The sequence below is a fragment of the Lepidochelys olivacea genome (genome assembly GCF_965140295.1).
Source record: "Lepidochelys olivacea isolate rLepOli2 genome assembly, chromosome: 1".
NCBI classification, from domain to species: Eukaryota; Metazoa; Chordata; order Testudines; family Cheloniidae; genus Lepidochelys; species Lepidochelys olivacea.
In genome coordinates, this window is record NC_140411.1 from 249,682,611 (window position 1) to 249,696,205 (window position 13,595).

Consider the following 13,595-nt stretch of genomic DNA (forward strand, 5'->3'; position numbering starts at 1 on the left):
ACGTGTCACACTCACTACTGTGAAGTCTGTTTTCCCCAGGAAAAACCCTAAGCACTGGCTGTCAAGGTCTTGTGAAAACATGTCCTTTGCTGTACTTAGTTACTTGAGATGACATAGGTGACTCATAATAAAGAGGAGATGCATGTGACCACTCACCCAGCTCCAAATAATGAACAGGCCTGATATTTCCTATTAACTGTGACTTGCTTCACCCCTCAGCAAAGTCTTGAGTTAGCCTGATTTCTCTAGCTCAGTGGCTAGGATCTTACACCTTAAGCTACAGCTGACTTTGGTTTTGCCATCTGTATCTGTTAACTAGTAAGGTGGTAGCTGGCTACTGCTTTGTGTTTTCAGGAGCTGTGATTCCTTATACTGGCTATAGTACCAGCCCCCTTTTTTCCTCCTTAAATCCGTGAACCTACTGATAAAGAAGTTGCCCATTTTAGCTATCTTGTATGTCTTGGTAGCTGTGGCTTTCAACAAGTTTTGCCCATTATGTCTAGCATTTAAATGTCATGCTATCATGTCAGTTTTAACTTTGGTCATAAGCTGTCTGCTTGGCATCTGAGAACAATTGGCTATTCCCATTCTTGAAAGCATGTTTTTAATAATTGGAGATGTTTTTTTCCTTCAAAATCCAGAAGTAGTCTATGAATAGGAGTCAAAGCCTCCTAGTTATTTCCCATGACTTCTTTCATTTCTTCTGTGTGTCTGTCTTCCTGTCTCTGCCTGCCCGTCTCTTTCTCTCTAACAGCCCCTTTGAACCAGCTGATGCGCTGTCTTCGGAAATACCAATCCCGGACTCCCAGTCCCCTCCTACATTCTGTCCCCAGTGAAATAGTGTTTGATTTTGAGCCTGGCCCAGTGTTCAGAGGTAGTTGGGCTCTTCTTTCTCGTTTTCACCCCAAACAAAATAAGTAACACCACAGATGCTGTTTGTGCCTCACCCTCACACCGTGTGTATGTAAGTGTGTGAGTTTACCAAAACACATCAGTTTTTTGCTTGGCCTGGCTGGAATGCTTTGAATGTGCTTTTCACACATACTCACTTCAACGTCTATACATATGCAACTACTGTATGTTAAATCTGACTTAAAGGTTCTAAAGCAAGGAATTTCAGAGTTAAGGTTTCCATACTGTCCCTAATATAACTTGTTTATTGCAGGGATCTCAGATTGCAGTGGAATGAGGCCAAGGACACAGTGACATCCTTAACTTTGAATTTTCTTGACTGTCAATTTAACGTTCTAAGAGTTTTCTATATTTTAACATTCTCTGTTTTTTTAAAGTACTGTAAGAAATAAAATGCAAATTGCAAACATTTCCCTTGATATTTTGTTAGGTCTTAGGCTTTTGGAGATCACGTAAATGTCAACTTGCTGTGATTCATATGTTTTCAGAGAGTAGCACTGACATCAAGTTGGGGATCTAGATAAGTTGGATCAGATCAGACACTAGTGCAGTTATTGCAGTTCTCCGCATAGTCCCATTAAAGTCAATTCTTGTTTGTATACTAAAATTACTAAACAAGACCATCATTTTGACTTCTTATCAGGCCTAAGGATCTCTCAGGCATGAGGCTGTCAATAGATTTGTTGTTGTATTGTACAAAATCCCAGAGTACTCAGTGAGATTTCATATACTAAAGATACCAAGTATTAAACAATAGCCTACAATATTAATGTATATGTGTATATAGATAGATAGTAATGGATAGTCCAGTGCATATTGTATATGTTTTTCAAATACTACTATCCTGGCTGTTTCAAATATTTGTGTTTCAGAATACTAAGAGCAATTCACTTTATGGACTAAACTCTTGGACCATTGTTCCAATGATCTTTTAGAAGAGAGGCATTTGCAATTTGGTTTTTGTCTAACAGACATGACTAAACAAATCAGAATTAATTAAATATAGTGCATAAAATATATCCTCAGATTGCAGGCTGATGGCTTGGTGTACAAGTTTCAGTCCAAGAGAAGCTGAAGTAGTCAAACTATAATTACTGGAAAAACAAGGCTTCTAGATTACTTACAAATAGATTAACTAAAGCAGTTCTAACTTTGTGCTGTAATCATATTCTCATGGAAGGATGAGTATTTTGTTGCTATCTCTGAATCTAGTGTTTAAAGTTGAGTACAAGAACCTACCTCTAAGGAGGAAACCATTCTCTTTGAACTTTGACATTACAGCTAAAATCTATGATAAGGTAGAAAAATTGCATCTGTACTTTAAATGTCAGATAGTTACATTGAAATATTTGTAATTCAGAAAAATGGGAAAATTAACACACAAAGCCTAGCTACTACAATATTAGTATAAAAAGGAGGAACTATTAAAGTATTAGAATTAAAAAAAAAAAAAAACCACCCTTGCAAAATCAGTGGTTTCCAACTATTGGTACATGTCTGCTTAGGTAAGACACCTGGCATATTTATCAGTACTGGTGCTTCACACCCTTGTGATAATATTCTAGCTACTCTTTCCCAACCTTTATGATGAGTTTTCATGATGATCTGTGTATCCCTTTTGTCTGCCTCCTCTTTTTAACACTGGGTTTTGGAGCAATGAGATCAAACCTAATTGAAAGGGCAGTAGCAGCCAAGGTCTCAGTCTAGCAGACAGGTATATCCTGTAAAATAGGAACCATTGAGCTAGTTCAGCAGTTATGAATTGGAATTTTAATACTGCATCAGTAGAAGTCTCCTTTCTAACAAGAATGGAGCTGCTGCATGAATCAGAGGAAGGAAAAATAAGTGGCTAGTACCAGTTCCTCAAGCACCACTGTAATAGAAAACATCTGTGAAATACTGGAGGTTTTGCATGGTGACCTGTAATGATTAGCAGAGCAGCACAAACTTAACTAATAAGTGGCCCTGTTTTATGTCCCTTGCGTTGGGAGTGTCAGTTTAACCTTGCTACTAATAATTATAGGATATTTTAGAAATTAGTATCTAGTTTGAAGTGTTCTGTATAAACAAGCATTGAAGCTCTGAAATGCAGTCCTGTTATTAGTGACATTTCTCTGTGTAGCTTTGTTTACATACACTGTATGCTAGGCAGATGGACTGCTCTTTTTGTATTTAATGGAATAAAACTCAAGTAGCTAACTAAAGTACTTGTTCTATTGAATCCCCAATGCACTCTAGTATGCTACTTTGAAATAAGTGCCCTCTGCTAGCAGCTAGCTTTGAAACAGCCAAATGTTTTTGAGATGGCACTTGAGGACTCAACTGGAAAACATCCCCAGCTTTTATAGTCCATCCATTTTAATCCCAATTTGTTGCATCCCTGCAATTGTCAGGGCCCTAAAAAGTTGGCAACAGCAAGTCTGGGAAGCTGGCTCTGTTAACTAAAGTATTACATTTTTATTTTTGTTATCAAAGAATCTGGATATATCAAAAATAATGTGTAGTGGTGCTTTTGTTTTTCAAAGAGACTGTCCTTTTAATAAATCAGTAATAAGACATTGAAGACTCTTTGGCATACAGGAATGTTTGCTGTAGATTAAATTTTGGTCTTTCCTGCTTTCTGAGTAAGACTTCAATACAAATCAGATATTAATACAGTATTCCTAAGTGCACGTTTCCGTACTCTTAACATTTACATTTGAGTTTGGAGATACAGCATCTTAAACACAATTCCTGCACTTAATATTTTTTACAATAGATTAATATATAAACTATCTTTATAAAAAAGTTTACATAAAAATTCTTCTATTTATCTAATCTCCAATTTAGGTTCAACCACCGGTTTGTCTGCCACCCCACCTGCCTCTTTGCCTGGGTCCCTTACCAGTGTGAAAGCTTTACAGAAGTCCCCTGGACCACAACGAGAGAGGAAGTCATCCTCATCCTCAGAAGACAGGAATAGAATGGTAAGGAGCAGATCAACTATGTTTTACTGCTTTTGTATTAGGCATCCTTATTCCTTCATCAAAGCCATCTAGAATTATTCTGGAGAAACTGATATTTGCTATCATATACGTTAAGCCAATAAATAAGATAACAGGACAACATGAGGCTACTTGGACTGATGTATGAATTAGTTGTAAATCACTGAGTATATACAGATTTTCTAGGTGACATCCAAAAGATTCTATATGCTTCATAGCATGGTGCTGATCTCCCTGAGAGAAAAACTTATAAAATTTTCTTACATCTCACAAATGTTAGCTTCCTGATTCTAGATTTAGCCTAATCCCCTGAAAGTTATTGGGTTTTTAAAATTAGCAATTTAACCATTATTTGTCTTTCAAATTCCAACCTAGTCATGAGTTTTTTTTGGTTTATTAATAATATCTCAATTTTACTTGTAATAACTTCCAAAAATCTGACTCAGTGATGAATGCCTCCATGATAGGAAATTATTTAGTGCACCTCTGTGCCAGAGTACAAAGAGGTACAGTATGTGCTCATCTTGAAAAAAATCAAAACCACTTAAGAGTAAAGATTAAATTATAAATAAAATATTACTAAGTATTTACTCTGGAAATCAAATGAAAATAAATTTTGCATGATGATAAATGACCTATTAAGGCTTCAGGTTTAGAAAGATACCCAAGTAGCCTTTAGCTGTGAAGAAACCTGTTTTAATGAAGATTACTACAGTTGCATTTCTTTTCAAAGAAAACCCTTGGTCGACGGGATTCAAGTGATGATTGGGAGATACCAGATGGGCAGATTACAGTCGGACAAAGGATAGGTTCTGGATCATTTGGAACAGTCTACAAGGGAAAGTGGCATGGTATATAATCATTGTGGCAAAGTACTGTTACCAAGCTTCATAGAGGAAGTTGTCTGGGTGTTTTTTATTTAATTTTTCATTTAAACAAAGCAGTAGATCAAATGTGTGATACTGGAACTTCAACAAGTTAAGAAACAGATCTCTTGCTAATTTTAGTGAGTAAAGTAATTATCACACTAAAGATTAATCCTAATTACTCATGAGCCTGAAGTTCCATCTTTTATTGAATAAAGATTTCCAAAAGTATGTGTATGTGTGTTGTGATCTATGTTGCATTTCCTCATTGAGTCATCTGTGTATACTATATACATCTTAATTTTGTTTATTAAATGGCTATTTTTAAGGTGACGTGGCCGTGAAAATGTTGAATGTTACAGCACCCACGCCTCAGCAATTACAGGCCTTCAAAAATGAAGTAGGAGTGCTCAGGTAAGAATGTGTAAATTATCTTTTTGATGACATTAGATAATCAATATGCATTTACATTGCTTCAGGAGTTATAACTCTTGTGTATTCTATTCAGAACACTGCACTTATTCCCATTATAATAATATTCAGAAGGCGAAATAACTAGAATTTTTCAGAAATATTTTGGACCTATTCCTAGTTTTTCCTTTCTAAAGATAAATTTGAACAGTGAGCAATTCTTGAACTGTCATCAGAAGTGTTTAAATCCTTCCATATAGTGAAAGAAGTTTAGAATACTGCACACACCCAGGCTGTGATATTTCCTTGATGAAACCTGCATTTGTATATTAGTATGTCTAAAGGCAGCCACATCATCTGGATTGTGAAATTTCTATTAGTGCTTTAATTGATTTCCAGTAAAAATTTTCTTCTACAGGAAAACACGACATGTGAATATCCTACTTTTCATGGGTTATTCAACAAAGCCACAGTTGGCTATTGTTACACAGTGGTGTGAGGGCTCCAGTTTGTATCACCATTTGCATATCATTGAGACCAAATTTGAGATGATCAAACTCATTGATATTGCACGGCAGACCGCACAAGGCATGGAGTAAGTATTGCATCACTTGTTTGCAAATAAACTTTGAGATAATATTAAATTCTTCTTTTTCTTTTGCTCTGCACTTTAAGTGCAAAATGAAGTTAATATCTATGTACCATGGCCAGAGACCTATCCTGATGTGTCACATCAGTTTATGACAGTACTGAGTTATTGCTGCTGAGGAAAAGAGTAAAATAGGCCTTCTAATGTACTATTGTTAGAAGCATGGAGATATGTTACTCAACAAGGAATATTGTTCCAAGAAATAATATTTCAGCAGGAAATAAAGGTACTTAACAACAACAATGAAAGGTAGTTAGATAAACTTTAGTATGTCTAACTTTAGTCAGTCTATTTATCAAAGCCCCTGTAGTTCTCGTAATAAGAAGAGTGAAACAGTAAATGAGCAGAAATCTGAAAATCTGTATCCAGAGTATTTGATTAAAAACCAAATCCTGCAAACCCTTTAGCTATTGCCAACAATTTATTATAGTGGATGATCAATTCTAATATAAAACATAGAGTTTCAGGACTGAAGGAAGAATATTTATCAAAAAGATGGGATGTCAAGGTTTAATTGTGAGCTCTGAGATATAGTGTCAGGTTTAAAGCAAAGGAGCAAGTCAGCAGTCGTCATGATCTTTAACCTGAGGCTTATTAACACTGAGATTTTACCTAAAAATCCTAAAATAGCAGTAAAACAATAACTTTGGGGCTGTAATCTGTTGATTACTTTGAGAATTCATATGTGTGCTGTTTATAGTTTAGAATACAATCATATTTCATGCATTCAGTGAAAAACTCGGGTTGAATTATGTACAACAGTTGTAAATATGGGATTTTGCAAACTCTACTTGCCTTCTAGTAATTTATACAGTTTTACACATTGTAGGATCCCCATTCCAAGGCATCTAGCACCTTACAGTAAAAAATAAAATAGGAATAAAACAATCACTCCAAATGCGCAATGAGACAGAACTTTGCAATATACCAGAGAAGGCAGATTACCTCATTAGCATTCAGGATCAATTTCTTTACAGTTAACTTAAACATGTCAACCTCCAGTTCTGATACAGATATTTGAGTTTCTAATTTAAATAATATAATTCAGTATTTTAATAATACAGCTATTCATATCAACCTTAAAGAGCTCAGGACCTGATCCTGCAAGGACTGTGTGAGTAATCCTAACTCACATGGGTAGTCCCACTGAAGTCAATAGGACTATTTTTGTAAATAAGTGTTTATTGGACTCATATTCTGTACTTCAACAAATTAAAATACTAGTAAGGTCAGGATTCACCCTCTGACTGAAAAAATATCAAAGTGACTAAAGTTAATAGGACCAGTAGATAAGATGCTATGCTGAATACAGTGGTATTTTCAGTCAAGACTTGGTCTGGGGGTCACCATAAAGAAGGCTGAAAGCTGGAGCCATTCAACACAGAAAGTCATTTCAAAAGCTTTGGTTGAAATTCCCCGATGCTGGCTTCGAATGTTGAGTTAAACATTCAAAAAACAAATAAAAAACAAGGTTTCTGCAACATGGCTGGTTATGTTGTTCTTCAGCAATGTCAGATTTGACACTGGAAATCTAATTCTTTCTGCAAAACTGCTCCTGATTTGATAGGACTATCAAGGGTAACTGAAGATTTACTACTTTGACTCTATGCATATTTAATATGTAAACTGTTTGTTACTTCACTAGACTAGAGAGTGTACATTGAGCTATTGATGAATGAAACATCCCTTAGCCCACCCATCCCAAAACATTCTTTGTTTCTTTTCAGTTACTTGCACGCCAAGTCAATCATCCACAGAGACCTCAAGAGTAATAGTATCCTTTCCTAAAGATGTGACCTCGGAACATGACACCAAGCCTCTTTCTTCTGCCAGAAATGGACTTCCCAAAGTAAAAAGCAGCTCACAAGTGACTCTTTTCAGAATTCTTAGAGGAGAGTTGACATTTGGGTGGGAATGGGGTAATAGTACCAAGAGCAAAATAACATATACTCATTGCACCTTATAATGTGTTCACAAAGGGAAAACAAGTTTTCTTGAAGTATCAGCATTCACTTGAGATAACCATTCATCTTATGAACATGGGAAGGATCCTGACAACTCACTCACAAACTTCCATTATATCTGCAGTTTCCAGCAGCCCTTTAAGAATTTGACATTGTAATGTGATCATCTGGTCAATAGTCTGCCTAGTACTAATCTAACCATTATAGCTATCTTTAGAGCAGGGGTTCCCAAACTTGGTTTGTGGCTTGTTCAGGGTAAGCCTCTGGCGGGCCGCGAGACGCTTTGTTTACCTGAGCGTCCACAGGTGCGCCCGGTTGCAGCTCCCAGCAGCCCTAGTTCGCCGTTCCCAGCCAATGGGAGCTGTGGGAAGTAGTGCGGGCTGGGCCACTGCTTCCCACAACTCCCACTGGCCGGGAATGGCAAACCATGGCCACTGGGAGCTGCGGGCGGGCATACCTGCGGACGGTCAGGTAAACAAAGAGTCTCGCGGCCCGCCAGTGGCTTACCCTGAACAAGCCGCGAACGAAGTTTGGGAACCCCTGCTTTAGAGGATAGGACTTCACAGGTGCTGGCTGTTTGGAATCTAGGCCTATGAAAGAACTGATAACTTGAAAATTATACTGTGTATGGATGCTACAAACTGGTACACGTAACACTGCAGGTAGAGGGTCATTTAATGTGTTCGTGCGTGATAGGAAACTGTAGGATCAGTGCTTCTTTTCCTTTACATCTCCTCCATAGATATATTTCTTCATGAAGACCTTACTGTAAAAATAGGTGATTTTGGTCTAGCCACAGTGAAATCACGATGGAGTGGGTCCCATCAGTTTGAACAATTGTCTGGGTCCATTCTATGGATGGTAAGTAAAGGGGAATGGTGTATTCCTTTCAAATTATTTGGCTGTAGATGGCCTTTGAAGTGTCAGCTCCTGTTCTTTCAAAAGCTTTCCATTTTGACCAAAGGTCTCTGAACACCACCCCTCAAGCGTGCAGACATATAGAATCTGACTTAAGAAGACATGGTCAAGATCAACTAAATTAATACTTGTAACTCTTCTTTAAATACATTTTTAAAAAATCAGCAAAATCTGAAATGTTCTCATGTTTGTTTAAAAATAATTTGCTTTTAAGTTTGATATATTCAAGTGTAGCTGTTGTGAAGAAACTGTCATAAAGATTATCCAGATTGATTACCTCTTCAGAAGAAACTTATTTAAGGACTTCTGTTTAGCTCAGCTTCACCCCCACCCTCCCCCCACACACCTTAAAACTTTGATCGTGGTGCGGGTTGTTTTAGCACTGTTGTAATTCCAGTTTCAAAATTGCTTCTCAGTCTGTAAAATGTCAGTTTGCTTCTCATAGTACAGTAATGAACTCACCCAGTTTGATAGCCAATGGATTTAGAAATTCATGTTCAGATCCACCACATTAATGCTGTAGGCCCAGCAGTTCTGGACAGAGCCATCTCTTGGGTACGGCGAATCAGGGCAACCGCTCTGGGCTCCATGCTTCAGTGTGGGTGTCGTGCAGGGCAGGGGAAGGCGCCAGTCTGGCCGGGGGGGGACGGGGGGAGGTAAGGGTGCCTGGGGCTCCAGGCCAGCTCAGAGGTTGGGGTTACAGGTTTAGGGAACCAGGGGGGCCTGGTGCCGGTAGCAGGGGTTGGGCCTGCACTCACTGGTGGGAAGCGTGTGTTGTATTTCTTTTTCTTGCTTGCCCACTGCCGCACTGGCCGCCAGCATCCTAGGGCTGCCAGAACACGACAGTGCCAGGCTGACTCCATCCACTGCCCTTCTTCCCTGGACCCCTCCCTTTTCTGGGAGCCCCTAGCACAGGTGCCACCCTGTGACTCTCCATCTTCTCTCACCCCCCAGCACTTGTGTCTCCTCCCCACACCAGATTTCACCTGTATAAAAAATGTTCAGGGGGGGCCATTGAGGCTGATTTGTCCCGAGCCCCGCAGCCCCTTAGGGACGACCCTGGTTCTGGAACATCTGTTTCCAGCAGTGGACCTGAACAAATCCAATTACATGTTTCCAAAGTTACAAGATTTTAACAAATACCTCTGGGACAGTAACTAACTGAGAGAAATTGGGTAATCAGCACTGAGGAGAGAGAGAGAGAGAGCACATGCATGGAAGCCTGTGCGTTTTCCTGTTGAGCAGTCGGAGCCTAAAACTGAAAGACTGCGTTTGCATGGCACCTCACTTGGTGTTGTTTCACTGTTTGTTTGTTCTTTTTTAATGCAAAAGTTTCATATTTGGTGTGTGAGATGGCAGCCTGACATGGTAAAATGCAGAATAATTCTCTTTCCTTTTACAGGCACCAGAAGTAATCAGGATGCAAGATAAAAACCCTTATAGCTTTCAATCAGATGTATATGCATTTGGGATTGTTCTTTATGAGCTGATGACTGGGCAGTTACCATACTCGAACATCAATAACAGGGACCAGGTAAAGAGAGTATGGGTTTGGGGAGGTTTTGATTGTACTTTCTCACTTGTCTGTTGTAGATGTTAGCTGCAATGTAGAATAATTTAGGCTAGTGAAATGAACGAGCTAATGTTTGTCAGCTGTCCCTTCTGCTCAGTGTAGATCCACTTTGGTCTCTTTTAATCCTTTTCTGTTTTTCTTACTGCAAGTGTGCGTTTTCAGATTCTGAAAACTATGTGGCAGGAATCTGCTTAAAGAGAGAACTTGTTATTTGTGGTAATCTAATTTAGTTTTAATGATCTGCAAAAAGCAGGTGATCTTCCGTATATTCACGTTTATCCTCCTTCCTGATTACTTCAAATTAACATAGCTTTGAAAAATAGTCCAGGAAAAGAACTGAGGAGGCCAACAGATTGTGTCCTATATTCATCTCATACATTGAAAAGCACATACATTAGTTAATTGAAATTCAGGATTTCAAGCCGCTCCCAGGGTCTGCTTAGTGAAACACATGGCTTTCTAAAGTGTGCATATCCTGGAAGAAGATAAGACAACTAATAAGATAAGAAGACAACTAATCAGTAAGTCGCACAGTGTTGAGGGAACATAGTGTGCCTCCATGTAACAATGTTCAGAGGCCTTACTTGCTTCATAATTTTCCAGTTTAATGTAGAAATTGGATGTATGTGTGTGTGTCATGGCCTTTAGTGAAAACTGTCTAAGGTCTGGGTGATGCCATTTGTTACATTGTTTGTGTCTCCATCCCTGTTTTTCTAGTGTCAATACTTGAGAAATGCAGCCATAGCAATGTTCATCCACAGAACTTAATTTTATATGGCTGTGTGACAGGGTGCTATCAGCAGCACCCTGATCACTGACATTGCTGCAGCCTGGAGAAGGCTGAAGGCCCAGCTGAGGGCAATTACACACTTTCTGATGGGGGACTGTGAGCATCTGGGTGACAATCACTGGGTTAACAAGGTAAATGGGGAGAATATAAGGGGAGGAAACAGTCAGTAAGAGGCAGCCTGGGAGGGGCTCAGAGGGTGAGCCTGGGCTGGGGAGTGAGGGCTGCAGGGAAGCCTACCCTTGCTATAAGCCGGTGTTGCATGCTCTTGTTATGTAAGAGGGGAATGAATACACACTTTGGTGAAAGATAAACAGCCCGGTGTGTGTTTGTGACTGAGAAACCAGCTTAACTGGCCAGGTAGTGAGGTTCACCAGGTAGTGACAGAGGTGCCCTGTGACAGGCTGCTTCCATATATGTCAGAATGCTTCACAGTTCATCAGATCTTGAGTGACTCATTTGTTTTCTTGTTTCTGCATTTTACATCTTTTAAAGGAGGGGGAAATGCCCACATTCCCAGCCAGTGGCCTGTAACCACGTACAAGTTGTACTTGGCCCTGTTTCATTTTAATTTTTTGACAGCTCTGACTCATGAATCAGTTTTGTCTACTTGGTGATAGACGAAACAAATTTTAAACCACAGGTGCAGCTGATGTGTAAAATGCAGTGAAATGCCTTGAGTTTATCTTCCTCGGTCCATTGACTGAAAAGGAAGTAAACAGGGCACTGTATGTTTTGACAGATCTAGGCCATGAAGAAAACAAACAGTTTAGCTATGACATGAAAAGTTAAGTCCAAGTTTGACAGTGGGCAAAATCTGTGTCACTCCTGCTTATTGGCTCTGTGATGTAATTGAACCCTAGAATGCCTCTTTATACATTATGCAGGCCTTAGATTAGGACTACTGTTCTTGTGTTGTTCCCCTACTCGTAAAGTTTAAAAAAAAAAAAAAAGTCCTTAATGTTAATTAAACCCGTAATATTGAAATCAGCAAACAAAAACAAATTATCAATAATTTCAGTGTTAAATATTTACTGTAGTCGAAAGAATGCTGTCTCCTGGATGGCAAAAAGTCTGTCTCTTTGGAGCAGAAGCAAGGGGTAGACTAGACAAGTCTTTACATAGGATACATAGTTCGTGCTTGCAAGTTTCTAAAGATGTTGTGGGGGAGCTTCAGGCTATCTCCTAAAGGGAGGGCAGAAGCTCTTTGGGTCCAAAGTTTAAATAAGGAGCACTAGAATATGTTAACTTAAGCAGCCTCCATATGTAACTTGACGTGTAACTGTTTTGCCTCCCATACAAGACATAAAATAATTACATTTCTTTAAATGTAAAGTCACAACACGCCTGCTGGATCCAGCTGCATAGTTATTCAGCGAAGGTAGTGATTGTCTGTTACAGCATGAATAGATCTTTGACTAGTTTGAAGAGGTTTTTTTAGTATCAACGCAATGTTCAAGCTCCTTATATATTTATATTTGACCTTGACTTGACAGAATATTTTACCTTGACTTGACAGAATAGTGTCTGCTTCATATTTCTAAAAGAATAAGCACCACAGTTTACTTTGCCTTCTCACTAGATATTTGTTGAGTTAGGGTTGTGTGCTTCAGTTTTAGTCCTTTCTGAAATACAGGCCTTCCCTGTTCAGTATATTGGTATTGAAAATGCAAGATCTGTTTCCAAACAAAGCAGACCTATAGCATTCTGGTTCTGTAGAAGAGAGGTAATCTCTCCTTTCCCAATATGTTACGAAAAAGTAGTCAGAAGAGAATTAGGAGAAATTTATGATGGAAAAGTACAGTGTCAGATGTTTCTTTAATTGTCCTAAGGTGTGAATTTGCCACTGACTTCTGGATAAAATCACGCAAAATAATTAAATGGCACAGAATATTTATCCTTTAGTCCTGCAACAGAGCCATTTAGTCTTTTTATTATAACCTCTTTTGGTGTTCAAGAATTGTTCCTTATATATATTCCTGCAAATAGTATTGTCTACTAGCATTTATGATTCCCCCTTAGTTCCTTTTTAAAAGGGGAAAGGAAAGAAGAGCATAACTCCTTTTCTACTGAAATGATTTACGAAGTATATCAGCAAAGTCATTAGTCTCAAATTGTGTGGAATGTACTATACCAGATACTTCTGCATATGTGTAGAGAACTACTGCTGGAATATTGACAGTTAAATATACGTAATTCTTTCTGATTTGTTACATGGTTTTGTTTTATGAATTTTCCCTTTCCCTTTTTCTTTAAAAAGATAATTTTTATGGTGGGACGAGGATACCTGTCTCCAGATCTCAGTAAAGTGCGAAGTAACTGTCCAAAAGCCATGAAGAGGCTAATGGCAGAGTGCTTGAAGAAGAAAAGAGATGAGCGACCCCTCTTTCCACAGGTAAAAAATTTCCCCATTTTGAATTGAGGTGAGAGGTAAAAAATAGTCTAGTGGTTCTCATCCATATTGGGCTCAGGACCCATTTGTAAACTTGGATGGCCTGCCGTGACCCAGTAAATAGCATTAGTGCTAAAAA

At 38.6% G+C, this 13,595-nt stretch overlaps 1 protein-coding gene across 1 annotated transcript in view; it reads left to right on the forward strand.

Annotated features, from left to right (window-relative positions):
- BRAF (B-Raf proto-oncogene, serine/threonine kinase) overlaps window positions 1–13,595 on the forward strand; it is a 117,781-nt gene that overhangs the window by 84,979 nt on the left and 19,207 nt on the right. The window contains exons 10-17 of the mRNA XM_084626527.1: window positions 3,742–3,878; window positions 4,630–4,747; window positions 5,092–5,176; window positions 5,592–5,768; window positions 7,550–7,596; window positions 8,529–8,647; window positions 10,107–10,238; window positions 13,325–13,459. Of these exons, the coding sequence (XP_084482653.1) occupies window positions 3,742–3,878; window positions 4,630–4,747; window positions 5,092–5,176; window positions 5,592–5,768; window positions 7,550–7,596; window positions 8,529–8,647; window positions 10,107–10,238; window positions 13,325–13,459 (950 nt within the window). The remainder of the gene's footprint in view (window positions 1–3,741; window positions 3,879–4,629; window positions 4,748–5,091; window positions 5,177–5,591; window positions 5,769–7,549; window positions 7,597–8,528; window positions 8,648–10,106; window positions 10,239–13,324; window positions 13,460–13,595) is intronic.